This window comes from Nicotiana tabacum, chromosome 8 (genome assembly GCF_000715075.1).
Source record: "Nicotiana tabacum cultivar K326 chromosome 8, ASM71507v2, whole genome shotgun sequence".
Lineage (NCBI taxonomy): Eukaryota > Viridiplantae > Streptophyta > Magnoliopsida > Solanales > Solanaceae > Nicotiana > Nicotiana tabacum.
Window position 1 is genome coordinate 174052566 of NC_134087.1, and position 17906 is coordinate 174070471.

A 17906-nucleotide genomic window follows, 5' to 3' on the forward strand; every position below is an offset into this window, starting at 1 on the left:
AAATTGTTGATATGTATCAAAATTGTATTAAAAGAGAAAATTTTGATTGAAATTTTGGAGAGGAAGAAGAACACACTACATATAAAATATATACAAATCTTTTACAAAATACATACAGAAGACATATTGTATAAAATTTGTATGAAAATTGTATTTAAATTGTATGATGTTGTAGTTGTATTTAACATGGTATGAAAGTTGTAGATAAGTTATAAATAAGTTGTATATTATATAATTAGTTGTATAAAATTTATTTTTAATTTATATGTTGTCGTAAATGTATCAAATTTGTACAAAATTTATTTTTAATTTGTATGGTGATGTACCACACAAATTTATCATCATCACCCCCCTCCTGCACAATGCCACATGAGTGAAATGACTAAAACAAATCACTGAAGAATAAAAATGCTACCAACTACAGAATTATCAGTGGCAAATAACACCCAATCTAATTAAAAATACGAAATGCAATGGTATTCCAACACCCCTAAAACAATAAGCTCTAAGTAATAGTACTTACCAATCAATATTGATAAATTTTCAGTCCTCCCATCAATTAAATACTCTTAAAAAGTAAATGTTTGGACCGTATCAATTGAAAAGAACCTTATTAATAAAAAAAGATTTTTAAAATAGGAAAAGAAAAGGAAAATAGTGTAAAGAGTAATAATAGATTTTATAAAGATTTTATCTTATTTAGGGCGGATAATTTTGATAATAAGATTTCAAGAAAGAAAAAACAGTTAATTCTTCTTAGCAAAGTGACAAGAAAAGTAGTAGGAGTGCTAGTAATTCCCTGGGTTGTCTTTGTCAGCGTTGGGCTATCATAAAAGCCCAGAAACGAACCCAATCCACATTCTGATATACACCTTTCTAGGGTATCGCCTCGACCCTCTTCTTCCTCTGATTAGGGTTTAACCTCCGGTCAGTTCCAGAATCTCTTCACTGTAAAAAAGAGATGGACCTTTTGAAGAAACGAAAGCTCGAGGATAACGGCGTTATCACCGACGTCCCCGTTACCAGTAGACTCACAATCGAAGACGCACGGAAGATTCTAGAATCAGTCACCCCCGAACAAATGCTCGAAATCCTACAAACCGCTGTTGTACGTCACGCCGACGTTTTAGACCAAGTACGAGTAATTGCCGATCGCGACACCACTCAACGGAAGCTCTTCATTCGCGGACTCGGCTGGGAAACGAATACGGAAAAACTTAAAGCAATTTTCGGAAATTACGGCGAGTTAGAAGAAGCCGTCGTAATTAACGATAAAGCCACTGGTAAAAGCAAAGGTTACGGGTTCGTTACGTTTAAGCATGTTGATGGAGCTTTACTTGCTTTGAAGGAGCCGAGTAAGAAGATCGATGGACGAATGGCAGTGACTCAGCTCGCGTCAGCTGGGATTCAAGGTGGGCCTGGTGGCGGGAGTACCAATAATCCGGTTGATGTGTCGGCGAGGAAGATTTATGTAGCGAATGTGCCGTATGATATGCAGGCCGAGAGGATTTTACAGCATTTTTGTATGTATGGGGAAATAGAGGAAGGGCCATTAGGGTTTGATAAGGCGACTGGGAAGTCGAAAGGGTATGCTTTGTTTGTGTATAAGACGGCGGAGGCGGCTAAGGCTTCGCTAGTGGATCCTGTTAAGAATATTGATGGGCATCAGTTGAATTGTAAGCTAGCTATTGATGGGAAGAAAGGGGGGAAGCCTGGAGGAGGAGCTCAGGCTCAAACTGATGGTCATGTTGATCAGGTTGGCCCGGGCCAGTATGGTGGGCCTAGTGGGATTACTGGTTATGGTGGATTTCCAGGGCATTCAACCTTTGGTGGACCCGGCGGACATGGGCCCAATTCAGCATACGGTAGTGGGAATGGTATAGGTGTGGGTGGCCCCGGTGGTGGTTCATCTTATGGTGGGAGCCAACCTGGGGGTTCTGTTAGTGGTGGTGGGTATGGTGGTCTATATGGTGGAGGTGGGGGATCTCATTATGGTGGACCTGGTTCAGCTGGATATGGCGCGTTGGCCAGTAGTGCTACTGGTGGTGGTGGTGGATATGGCGGTCCTGGGGCATTGGGAGGTGGTGGATATGGCAGCACTGGGGCGCTGGGAGGTGGTGGATTAAGTGGAGTTGGTGGTGCATTAGGCGGTGCAGGCCGTGGCTCTTCAATGTATGGGTTACCCCCAAGCTCAACTGGGTTGGCTTCAGGAGATTATCCACCACAGGGTCCTCATTACAGTCAACAAAACCAAGTGCCCGGGGTATCACCTGCACCTAGAGTTGCACCTGGGGGTATGTACCAGGGGATGCATTCATACTACTGAGGTAAATTACTAAATTTCTTCCTCCTCCCACCACCTTTTTATGTGATTATATTGATTGGTGGTTGGTTCCCTTTTGTCTGTCGGTACTCTTTTGCCCAAGTGTGATTTTTTTCTCCATTTTTATGCGTTGCACTCTGCTTGTTGAATATTTTTGGTTGATGATGTGTGGTGCATGCTTGGTTAGAATGATAAACATTTGTGTGGGTTACCTGGTTGTAAAGTATGCTTAATATTCAGTGAGTTTTCGTGGTGTATGCTGGGTTAGACTATGATCTGGTTGTGGATATACTTAATGTGCAGTAGGGTTTACTAAGTAAGACAAGGGCAGAAATGTGATAAAACGGGAGGAAGGCAAGAACCATTAAAGCAGTTTTCTTAATGTAATTCGTGAAATTTCTGCTTTATGCTATGATAGATTCACATTTTTTTGGTTCTTTGCATTCTTGATATCTGTTGAACACATAGCAATTAATGTTTCTAGATTTTAGAGCGACATTCTGTCTTGAGAAAGGAACACACATCAATGGACGCCATTTGTGCATTTGGTATTCTAGTGGATGTCCTTTTTTATTGTGTGGATAAATTGAAGTCTGTTTGACTCTTCCCTTTTTTATTTTTTGTGTCATCTGGGTGCCTTTTGTCCCTCACTCTACATTCTCAGCATGTCTGAACAACCTGATTCTTGGGCATGTGGATTTTCCTAATTGGAAAATGACTTCAAACTGTATAATCCCATATTTATTTGAGTACTTCTGTTTATTTTTACTTTTGCCTTCTCTTTTTCTGCTGAATTTTATCTGTCATTGGATATGCAGACCCCATTTGTGGGAAACTACTGCGTTTGTTGTTGTTGTTGTTGTTGTTGCATATGCTTCATGACTATTGTCATGCTTATTCAACTGTAAATTGATGTGAATTCTTTATTTTTGCATTATTATTGTTGACTTGTTTTTCTAGTTCTCTCTCCTCTTGGGATGTGTGTGTGGGGGGGTTTTGGGGGGGGGGGAGGCCTAAGTATGATGCCTTGGTGGTTTGGGTCCATCAGGTTATTGCGCTCTCGATGAGTTTTTCTGCAACCATGTTCTACGTGATCATTTTTCTTTGTGTTTCTGCTGATCAATGCTTACCCATGTTTTTCTTGTTTTTAGCTTGTGCGGCTTCTCTATATGAAAGAGAAACCCAAGGTTGTTGATTTTGTTGTTGTTGTTTGTTTTTTCCCTTTGTTGTGTGTAATCCTAGATTGATTAGATTGGCTGTCTCTGTTTGTATGATCATTGATAACTAGGATATATTTGCATCCAATTCAATTGTATTTTATGTACTTTTGTGTTACTTTGATGGTTTAATACTGTAATGATCCTTTCTTTTGCTTTCAATTTTAAGATCAGTTTGATTTCCAGACGTGGAATGATGTATTGAGTTGTGAATGGATGTTTGATTCAGGTGTTTTGACAGCTTGGTGCAGTTGCTTTTAGTGGTTCTTGCTGAATGCAGACATTTAGAAGTCTGGTTTGATGATTTTGATTTGCTATGTACTTTGGCTTCTTCATCTGCACCTTGTAATGATGTCCTTTTAAGTTATGGTAGTCAGACTGTTTCTTTCTTCAGGAGGCTTTTGTGCTTTTTAGAGCTCTTCGTGGAGGTCGTATTTGGATATAAATATAGTAAATGTCTTGTAGGCTTTGAGCCTTAGAAATAATGTGCTGGTTTGTGAACAACTTCTAAAATTTCTGGTGAAGCTGATGATATTAGTTTCATATGGTATTGGAAAGCCTTCTTTCCCTTGCATTTTAATCGTTTTGATCTCAAATTATTTTCTTTTCTGCCTTTTTTCCATGCCGACGACTTCATCTTTTTGTATGGTTGAGGCCTTAGTTTTTATGCATGCTCAATTGTCTGTCTGGTTATCCAATACATGGTAGTCAACTATGTTTGAGATATGAAAGGATGAGTTTGATTAACTATCTCTGGGGTTGTGATAATCTTGGTTATGGTTGATTGTATTATTTGGTCGGGATGGGAGTGCCAATTGATTTCCTTATTTTGCATTTTATGATGGTCTCGAGGGATTCTGTGGCTGGGCTAAATTGTATTTGACTTGATTATTTCATGGCAAATAATATATGGTTACATCTTTTACTCGGACCTTTTGAACGTATATCTCCACTTAACATGAATTACCTTTCCTTTTTCTCAAATTCATTTTATGGATGGATTCTGCAACTGTAAACCATACCTTTTTCCAGGAGAAAAAGGCATTGTACCATCCTTCACATTTTTCAGATGTCCTGATCTGTCACTGAAATTGATTTGCTCATGCATTAGTTTTTTAGAAGGTTTTGGAACTCCCCCATTTTCCAATCTTGCAGTTTCTTTCTGAAGTTCCGTTCCAGTGCACCCTCCTTTGCATATATACTCGTGCTGCTGAAAATGGTGCTTCCATGTTGGATTTGGTTCGTACACTTGGTAGTGTTTGCTTTAAGCTGTTTGGATAACTGGTTGGAGTATCAGACTTTCTTGTCTGGACGGAATAATTGTGGCTAAAATGTATAAAGATCGGCTACTGTTATCTTTTCCAAAGACATGATAAAGATTGGCTTAGTGCGTCATAGTCATCTTGATTCTCGAGTCTCTTGATTTGGCTCCTACTTTTGTAATGTTTTCTTTATAGTTGTTTGTACAACTTGTTGAAGTATACCAGACTTTCTTCTTTGAACATAAACAAATGTGGCCAAAATATGTAAAAAACCGTGCAGTGCTTCATATGAACATAGTTGAACAAAGATGAAGATAGGCCGTAATGATCTAGAGTCTCGTGTGGAATGGCTCTTGCTGAGCGGATTAAAAGGATGTTGGGAATAATGGAGGACTCCCAAGAGCTCTGATGAGTGGTTTTACAATTTGATGCAGTTAATCGCATATTGCGGTTGAAGGAGGGTCTCATACTTAAGAGGATTCCCCGGAAGAAGTATTCCCTAGTGTGCCAGATAGCTACTGTTGTCATGCTTAAACTGAAGTATAAGAGTTTAGGTTGTAGTAGTCAAACCTGTTGCTTTTTGGTGTAGTTGCGAGATGGGGATGGCCTAAGTAAAGAAGATTTAAGTCTTAAATTTGGTAGAAACCTTGCTTAAAGTATAATATGCTCAACAGTCAACATCACAATGTTTTTTATTTTTTCACTTCCATCGCAGACCACCGCATTCTGCCTTTGCAGGTTTGTTTATAGAATCTTCGGCCCGTAGTAACATAGTTTGTATTTGGTACAGTGACACAGTAAGGGTGGGGTTTTTTTTTGGGGGGAGGGGGGAGGAGGGGAATAGGGTGGTGATTAATTGAGAGGAGTGGCTGTCAGAAGAATCTTTTCCTATTCCTTTTATTTTGGTGTGGATGGAAAAGTGTTTTTCTGCGTTGAAAAGTTAATGCCCTTTGTTACTTTTTGTAGATGTGGAAATTGGTGATATCTGATTAACCCTGCATGCATATCGAATGGAAGTGCTTTCTGGTTGAAAAGTTTAAATTTTAAACCCTCTATCACTTTTTGTAGTTGCGAAAATTGGTAGTATCTGATTAAATCTGCACGCATATTGCAATATTAAGTGGTGTGTACATTTTCTGAAATAATTTTAATTTCGACCATTCTTATATGAATGGTCCATGCTGGATGATATGGTTTTATACTCTAGATCTTGAAATAATGAGTTGATCATATTTAGATAAATCTAAATCTTACCGGTTATAGCTACAGTAGCAAAAGTTGTATCCATTAATATTTATAAGATAAAATTATCTTATGAGGTTTGAATGGCTACAAGTCGTGCAACTACCAATAATTTTACTTGGTCATGAGTTTGTCTGAAGTTGCCAATTGACTTGTGAGGCCTATGTTTAGGATTCAAACAAGGGGTTTGTTGTGTAGACTGGGATTCAAATAAGGAGTGTGTTGCCAAGACTGGTATTCAAATAACAAAAGTTACCTACTATGGATATATGACCATATCCTGACCTTATCATTACTTTGCCATCTTTTCTCTTATTAAAAGTAAATCTATTTAAATTGTAATTTTCATAGTGTAGCCTCTAGTTGAATCATACAAACTCTTTAGTTTACATAGAATATGATGGTGCATTCCCAGCTGCTGTACCATTTAAGAAAGGGGATATCTAGGTTGGCAGAAATCTTCATCAAGCAATTCGAGGAAAGTCCTAGCATGACTTGGTGTGGAAGTGCCAAAACATAACCTTGTTGAGATGCTGGTGGAGTGGTGGACAATGCCCTTTTAGAGACAAGCATTCACATACTGTATAGCAAAGCCCGGGCAAGTTCGATATATCTCTTACATGACAGCACCACGTGTCTTCATTGGCATGCGATATACATTGTTATATCAGATAAGCAGACCGTCAGTGCCTATTAACAATCCTATCTGGTAGTCATCTGATATCTTCGACAAATGCTTCAAACAATTTCCTGATTTCTTTCTTTTCATGTTTAGAGGAATTTAGATGTTAGAATTTCTATTAGTTCTTCTTTTTTGATATCTTTGTGCTTGGGGTGGCGATACAGCTAATGAGGTTGCGAGCTGTCTCAGTATTTTTCTGGTGTCAATCACTTCATGCTTGTGGTTACTCTACAGTGCTTGGTTTATTATAAACGTCAAAGCATGTGCCAGATATTTGCTCCTATCCCACCCTCTTGTTTGTGAATCTAGTGGTGAAGAAATTTATCCATACTATATGTCAGTAGACGTTAGTTTTGGTTCAATATTCATTGCGGCTATTTGTACCTGAATGACACCTCTCTTCTTGAATACAACTTCAATGAGACACCCGTCATTTACTTGGGCAGCTTTTGCCTTGAGTTTACTTTTATGTCTGAGGGCAGTCTTTATGGTCTGTCTGTAGTTTCTGAGCGTGCAAATGTTCCTCTTGTTGGGCCATTATCTTTGGTAAATACTTCCACTTATGCAAGAGAAGTACACACTGAAATTGGATGAAACACAAATTGGACAACGTGAGGCGGTTGGCCAATTCGATTTGAGCATGGCAAGAGGTAATGCAAACTTCATGTCTCCGAGTTGAAAAAGGAGCGAGATTGAGACTGCTCTTAGAGTGCTGATCCTGAGGATTGCAACCTAAATTGTGAAATACTACTATATTATGATTGTGGATCAAATGATAGTATAGAGTGCTTAGAGGACCAGATGTGATTTCTGAGGACTATAGTGGGGTTAAAAGCGGTTTAAATGGATACCGTTAATTTCACAACGGAACAATAACATCTTGATTAGTATCAACAAAAATTGACCTCAGTTGGAAGCACTAGGTGCCATCTTCTTATCACCACTTTGTGTCCAGAACAATTGTAATAAATTACTACTATTTATTAATAGTCACAACAGCAAAAGCAATACAATGTAATTTTGGGTAACTACTTAGAAAATGATCGACTTTCCTTACACGCAGTCTTTTAATTAAGAACTACGTGTTATAAATAGAATTTTATTTATGGTGAATGTTTATATTTAAAGAGATTTTAGGGTTCATTATTTGGTGGCTAAGTCACTCTCTCCCTATAAATAGAGGATTCTATTACATTGTAATTCGTCTCATATCAATAAGAATTCCCTCTCTCTACTTTGCGCTGCAATATTCTTCTTCTTCTTTTATTAGTTTATAACATGTTAGCAGCACGAGACTCTAACCAATTGAGTAGAAGTTTTGGGATTGAGCATATGATTGTCAATTGTTCCATGAACTTTCTTCGTGATTAAATTCTAGATTTAAGGTAAGTATTTTACTTTAATTTTCTCTTTTAAATTCGACATTCTATAATTTGATTTTAAAAACAAGCAAATATGGATATCTCTCAAAGCAAAATTGGATCACAATTCAATTGTAAAAATATTTGTTTAATTGACTCATGTACGACACATACAATATTCAAATAGAAGAAATATTTCTCTTATTTAAGTATGTATAAGGCAAATGTTACTATAATTTCTGGTAGTAGTAATCTAATTGAAGGCTTTGGAAGAGCTACTATAACTCTGCCCAAGGGAACACTACTTATCATAGAGAATGCAATGTTTTCCTCCAAGTCCAAGAGGAACTTGTTGAGTTTTAAAGATATCCATCGAAATGGATATCATATTGAGACAATAGATGAGAATAATCTTGAATATCTCATCATTACCAAGAATGTCTCTTGCCAAAAGAGGGTTATTGAGAAGTTCCCATCTTTATCTTGTGGCATATATTGGACAAGAATTAGTGCAATTGAGGCACATTCTATTGTAAACCAAAAGGTTACTGATTCCAATACTTTTGTACTTTGGCATGATCGATTGGGACACCCTGGATCAATTATGATGAGACGAATTATAGAAAACTCAAATAGGCATCCATTAAAGATTTAAAGATTCTTTTAAATAATGAATTTTCTTGCACTTCTTGTTATCAAGGCAAATTAATTAGTAGACCATAACCAACAAAGATTGGGATTGAGTCCCTTGCATTTTTTGGGGACGTATACAAGGGGACATTTGTAGACCTATTCACCCACCTAGTGGGTCGTTTAGATATTTAATGGTCTTAATAGATGCATCTTCTAGATGGTCTCATGTGTGTCTATTGTCTTCACGCAACCTCGCGTTTGCAAAATTAATGGCACAAATAATTCAATTACGGGCACAATTCCCTGATAATCCAATTAAGTCTATTAGACTTGATAATGCTGCTGAATTTTCATCTCAAACATTTAATGATTATTGCTTATCAATTGGGATAAAAGTGGAACATCCTATAGCTCATGTTCACACTCAAAATGGCCTTGCAGAGTCTTTAATTAAACGTCTGCAATTGATAGCAAGACCGTTACTCATGAAAATGAGGTTACCCATTTTTGTTTGAGGTCACGCCATTTTGCATGCATCAATGTTAGTTCGTCTTAGACCGACAAATTATTATAAATATTCCCCGTTGCAATTAGTTTTGGGTCATGAACCTAATATATCCCATTTAAGAATTTTTGGATACACAGTATATGTGCCTGTAGCACCGCCATATCGCACCAAAATGGCCCCCCAAAGAAAGTTAGGAATATATATTGGGTTTGAATCGCCCTCCATTATTCGCTATCTTGAAACATTAACGGGGGATCTGTTCACTGCACGATTTGTAGACTGTCGATTCGATGAGACACTTTTCCCAAAATTAGGGGGAGAAAATGATGAAACCAAACGGAAAATTTTGTGGAAAAATCCGTCATTGTCTCATCTTGATCCACGTGCCTTTATTTGTGAAAAAGAGGTGCAAAAGATTATTCATTTACAAAAACTAGCAAACCAAATGCCAGATGCATTTACGGATCTGAAAAGGATAACAAAATCACATATCTCTGCAGAGAATGTTCCAATCCGTATTGATGTCTCTATTGGACAATCTTCTAGTGTCATAGCTAATGAATCAAAAGCACGCCTAAAACGTGGCAGGCCATTAGGTCCTAAAGATCGAAATCTTAGAAAAAGGAAAACAAATGATCAAGATAACACTACGAAAAAGTCTCACGAAGAAATCCACGATTTAATAAATTCTGAGATTCATGAAGAAACCACTGAGCCTAAGACTCAAGAAAATAAGGAACTATCAATAAATCCAATCGATATTGAGACAAATTTGAATCGATTGGATATAGTGGTGGATAGTGTCTTTGCATATAATGTTGCATCTAGCATTATGCAAGATAATGAGGATCTTGAACCTCAATCTGTTGGAGAATGTCGACAAAGACGTGATTGGCCAAAATGTCAAGAAGCAATCCAATCAGAGTTGAATTCACTTGCAAAACGTGAAGATTTTAGGCCTGTAGTCCAAACACCTAATGGTGTTAAGCCTGTTAGCTATAAATGGGTCTTTGTACGCAAGATGAATGAGAAAAATGAGGTACAAATATATAAGGCACACCTTGTTGCACAAGGATTTTCACAAAGTCCTGGTGTCGATTATGAAGAGACCTATTCACCCGTTATGGATGCTATAACGTTGTGTTATCTCATTAGTTTTGTTGTCCATAAAAAGCTTGACATGCATTTAATGGATGTGGTTGCCGCCTACCTTTATAGCTCACTTGATAATGAGATATACATGAAATTTTCCGAGGGATTCAAAATGCCTAAAGCAAATAATTCAAAGTCCCGGGAAATGTTTTCAATCAAATTGCAAAGATCGTTGTATGGTCTAAAGCAATCAGGACGAATGTGGTATAATCGTCTTAGTGAGTATTTATTAAAGGAAAGCTATATAAATGATGTCATTTGCCCATGTGTTTTTATAAAGAAAACAACATCGAAATTTGTTGTACTTGCCGTATATGTTGATGACATAAACCTTATTGGAACTCATATAGAACTCCAAAAGGCAATTGATTATTTAAAGAAGGAATTCGAGATGAAAGATCTCGGAAAGACAAAATTATGTCTTGGTTTGCAAATCGAACATTTGACAAACGGAATTTTTGTTCATCAATCTGCCTACATAGAAAAGGTATTGAAACGATTTTACATGGATGGAGCACATCCATTAAGTACTCCGATGGTTGTTCGATCACTTGATGTGAATAAGGATCCATTCCGATCTCAAGAAAAGAATGAAGAGCTACTTGGTACTGAAGTACCATATCTTAGTGCAATTGGTGCACTAATGTATCTTGCTAATACTACAAGGCCTGACATAACCTTTTCAGTTAATGTCTTAGCAAGATATAGCTCTGCTTTTACAGGGAGACATTGGAATGGAGACATTGGAATGAAATCAAACACATATTGCGGTATCTAAAAGGAACTACTGATATGTGCTTATTTTATGGCAATAATTGCAGTCCTGATCTTGTTGGTTATGCCGATGTTGGGTATTTATCCGATCCACACAAGGCTCGATCTCAAACAGGCTATGTATTTACATGTGGAGGCACTGTCATATCTTGGTGATCGACTAAGCAATCAATTGTGGCTACTTTATCGAATCATGCTGAGATAATTACTATTCATGAAGCAAGTCGAGAATGTGTGTGGTTGAGGTCTATAATACATCTTATTCGAGACAAATGTGGTTTGAAGTGTGACAAACTACCCACAATTTTGTATGAAGACAATGCATCATGCATAGCCCAATTGAAGGGAGGATTCATAAAAAGAGATAGGACAAAACATATTTCACCAAAGTTATTTTTCACACATGATCTTCAAAAGAATGGTGATATTAATGTGCAACAAATTTGTTCAAGTGAATAATATGACTGATTTGTTCACCAAGTCTCTATCGACGTCAACCTTCAAGAAGCTAGTGCACAAGATTGGGATACGAAGGCTAAAGGATGTGAATTGATGCTCTTATCAGGGGGAGTTAATACGTGTTGTACTCTTTTTCCCTTACAAGGTTTTGTCCCACTGTGTTTTCCTTGCAAGGTTTTTAACGAGGCAACCAAAAGGTGTATTATTAGATATATGTACTCTTTTTCCTTTTCCAGAATTTTTTTCCCATTGGGTTTTCTTTTAGTTAAGGTTTTAACGAGGCACGTTATCTGTTGAATAGACATTCAGGGGGAGTGTTATAAATAGAATTTTATTTATGGTGAATGTCTATATTTAGAGAGATTCTAGGATTCATTACTTGGTGGCTAAGTCACCTCTCTATATAAATAGAGAGTTCTATTCCATTGTAATTCATGTCATATCAATAAGAATTCCTTCTCTCTACTTTGCTCGGCAATAATCTTGTTCTTCTTTTATTATTTTATAACACTACGCAGTTTTTGCTTTATTTTACTTCTCTAACCAACACATTATTATTGAGAGATACTTTTAATACTTTCAAAATTCTATCAAAGCACTTTTTCAAATTGCTGTATTTTTATCCTCGAGCGATATTAATCAAAAAAACTTGTCCCTCCGTCGGGGGTCGTTTGGTTGGGAAACAAATATCTTAGGATTAATTATTTCGAGATTGATTATCCTGGAATTTGTACCTCACCCTCCTATAGGGATAAAAATAATATACAATCTTGGGATAACTAATTCCGAGATTAGTTATGCGGCGATATTATCCCAAACAAATATGGGATAAATTCATCTCAAAAATTTAATTTTGGGATTGATTATCCCTTATCCCTCATACCAAACAAATCCTTATTCTTTTATGGAAATTGTGATCTTCATTTACCTTCCGTCAAAAAGTGCAATTTACTTAATTATAATATCTTAGAACTGTATATCCTATATTTACAGAACTTCACGGCATCAGTATCTCCCCAGACTCCAGATTAATACCAAGAATAATAGTTTTAAATAATTCATGTTCATCTGGGTTTGGCTAAAGCTCTGTAATTGTAAGTCTATTCACTCTATCAGTAATCGAGTCCGGTCGTATTTGATGCATTATATTACAAAGTAATGTTGTAAATTGTAATATCCTCTCCTCCTGTGTTTACCTCTTCCCACAAAAGACAGAAAAAAAGAAAATAGAAAGGAAAAAGGAAAAATATAAGTGAATTCTCTGGTATGACAAAAACTCATAGGTGTGAAGATTTTGATCCTAATGCTAGGGAGAGATTCTCACTTGGAACAGAGACAAACAAAGACAAAAAATCAACTCTTTCTTAGAGTCAATGATTGCGGTAATCTTGCAACAAAATTGCATATAATAACTCATTCCAGGTATCAGGTACCCCAGGTAAGCACCAGTGGATGCAATCAGCATAATTCTTTGGATCTGATCTTTGTTCTTTAGTCAACAGTTTTCCCCTTCTTTCACCAAACACTGAAGTATGTCCATCTTTTCTGTACTCAGACAATTGTGTAATATTAAGCAAACGCACATTAACATGAAGCTTTTGTATGACTTCTTTCAAGATGGACATGATATGAAGATTAGAACCAGTTCCCCAATATGGTCGTCCTTGGATTGGATGTGTCTCGTTAAAGCAGTTTCCATCACTTCCACCCTTCCATTCCCACTTCCTGCAAATGAAGATAATTTATCTTTAATGCATAATGGATTAAAGATGGTAGGTCAATTTGGGGATAGACTATCTAATCTAAATAGAGGCACAGAGGCATTTGAAGCTTATGATTTCGAAATTTTACATCTTTTCAAGTTAATGGGTTTTAAATTAATAATTTATACATATTCAATTTATCTTTGTAGATAAATACACAATTTGAGCCAAAGCTATTGAGTTCGGTTGAACCTTTAATTGACATGGTAGCTTTGCCCCTGCATTTACAAGATATTTGTGATAGTGAAAGCTGGCAGGTGCGTGCAAGTAGGGCGAAACAACATCATTCCAGGAAAAAAAAAAAAAAAAACACTGAGACGAAAAACACTAGGTGGGTTCTTCGCATTTGTCTAAGCCGTAATGATGAAGTTATCGCATAAGCTCGTACAAGTTGGTCTGAATACCATCGTTATACCAAGAAAGTGGAGATAAAATCTTTCAACAAAGGCAAAAATGTTAGGTAGTTTCTTCCCATTTGCCTAAATTTTAGTGGTCAAAGTTACGTAATACATATGCTAGTAGGAAATAACACCGATGCTCTATAGAATAGTCGAGATGTGCACAAGTTAACCCGAGTACCGTGGTAATAAAAAAAAAATCGAAACGGAATATTCATTTAATCAGTTGTCTCACCACAAATGTGTTGGGGACATGGTGACAAAGAAGACCTTTTGTTTTTGAGGATTAATGCTTGAGTCTATCCAATTTGCCCAAGTTTCTAACGCCAATCTGTATGCTGTGGTCACGTTATATTCTTGAACACTGTCAGGAGATCCATATCTGCAGAAACAAAACCAGTTGGTATATTATTCAAATCAGGCTCAAGTGCCACAAATTTATTTATTCATTCCACAATATTATTTCTTTTCTATGAGAAATTAAGGTGCGTACTTACGTTGCATTAATCAAAGGTTTATGCATCCACCAAACATAGCTTTCAAAAACCAAGAAATCAACTCCTTCCCAAAGTTTTTGATGCTTTTCTACAGAGTCAAGCTTAACTAGTCGCTTCATTACAGTATGTTTGGTTGCATGATCTGAAATGGATTCAACTATAAAAGGAGCCCAGTAATACTCAATCGATGCGTTAAATTCCTGAAACACAAAAGCAACTAAAAAAATTCACAATTTGAGGTGACAAATGGTGAGCAAATATATGCTTAGATTGGCTTTTTCTTCTTAAGCTAGGAGAATTTTGATACCACAGTTGTAGAAAGAACAGGAAGAGAAGGCTTGGAGTAACGGTAAAGTTATCTCCGTATTATTTATAGGTAACGGTTCGAGCCGTGGAAGCAGGGGCGAAGATTATCTGAACCACCTTCGTCGAAAAATTACATTGTACATATAGATAAAATATTAGGTTTTAGAGGTGTATAACGTATACTGAATAGTGAATATCCTTTGTCGAGCACTTTTTTTCTTTCAAGTATGAGACACTAGGAGAAATTCCTGGCTTTGCCACTGCTATGGAAGCAACCACTAATGCTTACATTAGGGTAGGTTGTCTACATCATACCCTTAGAGGTAGGGGTGTACAACAGAAACCGATAAACCGCACCAACCCAATAATCCGAGTCAAATCGAGAAAAAAAATCCGATTATGGTTTGGTGTTAGAAAAAAAATCCGACCATAATTGGTTTGGTTTGGTTTTAACTAAAGAAAGTCAAACCGAAACCAAACCAACCCGACATTACATATATAGAAATTTTAGATATATTTAATATATAAATATACTTATTGTGATGTAATTTATAAATATTTCTTAAAAATTTTCATAATTTTATCTTTTAAGGTATTATTTCAAGGTTGGACTTAGAACTTTTGAATGTTCCAATAAGTTTTATAGCCATCAACATTAGTAAACTAAATAATGCTAACAAAAGACATTCAATTCAATACTATGAACGGGAATGTATTGAATATCTATATTTTGTTTTGCAATAATTTAGATAAAAATGCATAACCTATTTTTATTTTTCTTTAGCGTTTAGTCATGTAATTAATACTCCCTTATTATTCTACTTATTTTATCAAGACTTAGTACTTTTAGATTATGTTTATTTTTATTATGGCTTTTTAATTAGCAATATTTATATTGTTGAATATTTTAGGATAATGCCATGACACATCTCATATTTTATATTATTTTCTAGGAAAATATTTTATATAATTGTATCTTATTAGGATTAAAGAAATATTTTGAGCACAATTTATATGTTTTGTTCTACGAAGATTTTATCGAGAAAAACCCCCGAAAAAATCCAAAAACCCGATAAAATCCGAGAGTAAAAAACCCGAGTTTTATTGATTTGGTTTGGTATTTAGATTTAATAACCCGACACAATTGGTTTGGTTTGGTAATTGTAAAATCTGAACCAACCCGACCTATGTATACCCCACCTAGAGGTGTGGCCCTTCCCTCGATCCTACGTGAATACAAGATACTTTGTGTACCGCGCTGCCCTTTTTAGTTGTAAAAAGAACCGAAGAATTAATTAATAAGCACCTCAATTCTGAAAATCTTTCTTGGAGGGATTCTTTGAAGGGAATGATCACCATCTGGAATCACTGATTGAACAAGGCATACCATTGAATCAAACATGCCTCTTTGTATTGAGTCTCCAACAAACATAAGTCTTTTGTCCCTCAGCATCTCCAACATCTTCAATGCATTAAATCTGATGAACAAACATTTATAAAAGAACCAGCCACAGAATTGTAAGGTTAATTTCACATAAGGTTATTCAGTTTTCAGTTTATCGCACCAAAATTATAAAACTAATTTTTGTAATGGAAAATATAACTCAACTATGCCTTTGTATCACAGAAAATAAAAAAGCAAGAAAATGTTATAATATTCTACTCCGGAAACACATGTAGGTTACTATTTTCAAAAACTCACCTTACATTATATCCGAGTGACACCACTAAAATTATTAAAATATAATTTTCTAACCCGCTTAAAAAATAAAATAAAAAACAAATATGTGTTACATGGTGAAAGATATTTGGTACTAGGTCTGATGAAAATGAGGTTTTTGTGCATTTTTTAAGTAGTGTCATGTGGATATTATGTAAGGTGAATTGACGAAGGAATTATAATTTCATGAAAATTTATACACGTGGCAGATTAGTTATATTTTTCGGGATTGAATTTAGCCTTTTCTGTTTTGTTTTTTTTTTTTTTTTTTTACTTTACGTGGTTTATGGCATAGTTGAGTTACTTTTCTACAAAAAATTAGTTTTAAAACTTGGTGTGAATGACCATATGAAATACTCTAAAAAATACTCTAGAAAATATTGTTATAAATGATATATGAGGGATAAAAGAAAAGGCAAATGCAAGAAACACCATGAAAAATTATTTTTTGCAGTTGATAACATAAAAAAACTATATATATATATATATATACATATATATGTATGTACCTGGGCAAGTTGCAACCATTAGGTTGCCATCTCCAATTCTGATAAAAAGAATCAATCCTTCCATTTCTTTGACAAGTAACTTGTTTAACCAAATAAGGACAACTTTCTTCTTTATATAGTGGATAAGTAACATTGTCCCAAACCCAATTCCCATCAAATACATTACAATTTTCTTCAATTATCTCATCTTCAGAAACATTAATAGGCACTCTAAGAAACTTATTATGCCAAAGAAACTGGAATTGGTTGTTTTTCAAGTTATCAAGTAAAAATCTCACAGTTCCAAGAAGAAAGAGAGAGGCTAATGCAAGAGGAAAAAGGAATAGGATCTTACGATCCTGTGTTGGATGTGTTGTCATTGGGAAAGCTAGTGGGAGTGGAATCAAGATCATAATGTCATTTAGCCATTTTTATGGTTTAGAGTAAAATAGGAGGCAATAGTGTCTTGAGATTTAAGCATACTTGAAATGTTCTATGCAACTACTAGTTGGTGATTATGTGAGTTAGGTACATCAAGAGCCTTTAAAAAGATGTCCAAATCTCGCACGCTCGAACAATAAGTGGGGCGTTTGAAAATTAGAGTTGTGTTTGAATATGGATACAATTTGGAGCTGTTTTTGAAATTTTTTGAGTGAATTAAAGTGAAAATTTGGAAAAACACATTTTTGGAGTTTTTCAAATTTCCGAAAACTGATTCTGAAATCAAATCCTTGCATACAAAGTCAAATCAGAGCTTCACGCAAAAATGCTAGTAATTATTGTAGGAATGACTTTATCCCAGACAAATTGAGTCCAAGCTTGAATGACCATTTGTTCTTATGGAATTCCCAACCAGTTTTGTGAATAAATGACTCACTTCGATTATTTTTCCATATCCCCTTGTCCTCTTGATGAGATATGAATATACCACTATTCCTGATATCATAAACCATTCTGTGAGGCAAAAATGCTTCGATATCATTGAAAAAACAGTTCCCATGTGCGCCAAGCACATCTATGATTTTGGAGAAGAAGTGACGACTCTTGCCCAAAGATGGCGGGTTACAAATTCAGATTAGCTACTGCCAAAGAGGCTAGGAACGAGCTTCAGCTTTATTTAA

The 17906-nt window shown here is 35.9% G+C and overlaps 2 protein-coding genes across 9 annotated transcripts; one reads left to right on the forward strand and one right to left on the reverse strand.

The window, feature by feature from the left end:
* The first annotated feature begins 848 nt into the window (after positions 1 to 848).
* Positions 849 to 7918, forward strand: LOC107795041 (UBP1-associated protein 2C). Of its 8 annotated transcripts, none has more exons than XM_075219889.1 (2): positions 849 to 2327; positions 7229 to 7918. In XM_075219889.1, exon 1 carries the CDS (start codon positions 962 to 964, stop codon positions 2324 to 2326), a length of 1365 nt encoding a protein of 454 aa, XP_075075990.1. In that variant the 5' UTR covers positions 849 to 961; the 3' UTR covers position 2327; positions 7229 to 7918. The 8 variants fall into 8 exon arrangements, with proteins under 8 accessions (XP_075075990.1, XP_075075991.1, XP_075075987.1 ...); XM_075219890.1 differs by lacking the exon at positions 7229 to 7918 and adding an exon at positions 6430 to 7009; XM_075219886.1 differs by lacking the exon at positions 7229 to 7918 and adding an exon at positions 6460 to 7009.
* Positions 7919 to 12727: 4809 nt separating this feature from the next.
* On the reverse strand, positions 12728 to 17242 carry LOC107820984 (protein trichome birefringence-like 31). Its single transcript, XM_016647360.2, has 5 exons — positions 16807 to 17242; positions 15884 to 16055; positions 14272 to 14471; positions 14010 to 14156; positions 12728 to 13338 (listed from the first exon to the last, which is right to left on the reverse strand). The coding sequence occupies exons 1-5, from the start codon at positions 17196 to 17198 to the stop codon at positions 12984 to 12986; spliced, it is 1266 nt and encodes a 421-aa protein (XP_016502846.1). The 5' UTR covers positions 17199 to 17242; the 3' UTR covers positions 12728 to 12983.
* Positions 17243 to 17906: the final 664 nt, after the last annotated feature.

What these genes read in the sequence shown, in the direction of transcription:
- LOC107795041 (XM_075219889.1), top strand. Translation starts at nt 962, where the DNA reads ATGGACCTTTTGAAGAAACGAAAGCTCGAGGATAACGGCGTTATCACC.
- LOC107820984 (XM_016647360.2), bottom strand. Translation starts at nt 17,198, where the DNA reads ATGATCTTGATTCCACTCCCACTAGCTTTCCCAATGACAACACATCCA. An exon ending in AAACCTTTGATTAATGCAAC is followed by an intron (nt 14,157 to 14,271) that starts GTAAGTACGCAC and finishes TTGTTTCTGCAG; the next exon opens with ATATGGATCTCCTGACAGTG. An exon ending in ATGTCCCCAACACATTTGTG is followed by an intron (nt 13,339 to 14,009) that starts GTGAGACAACTG and finishes CTTCATTTGCAG; the next exon opens with GAAGTGGGAATGGAAGGGTG.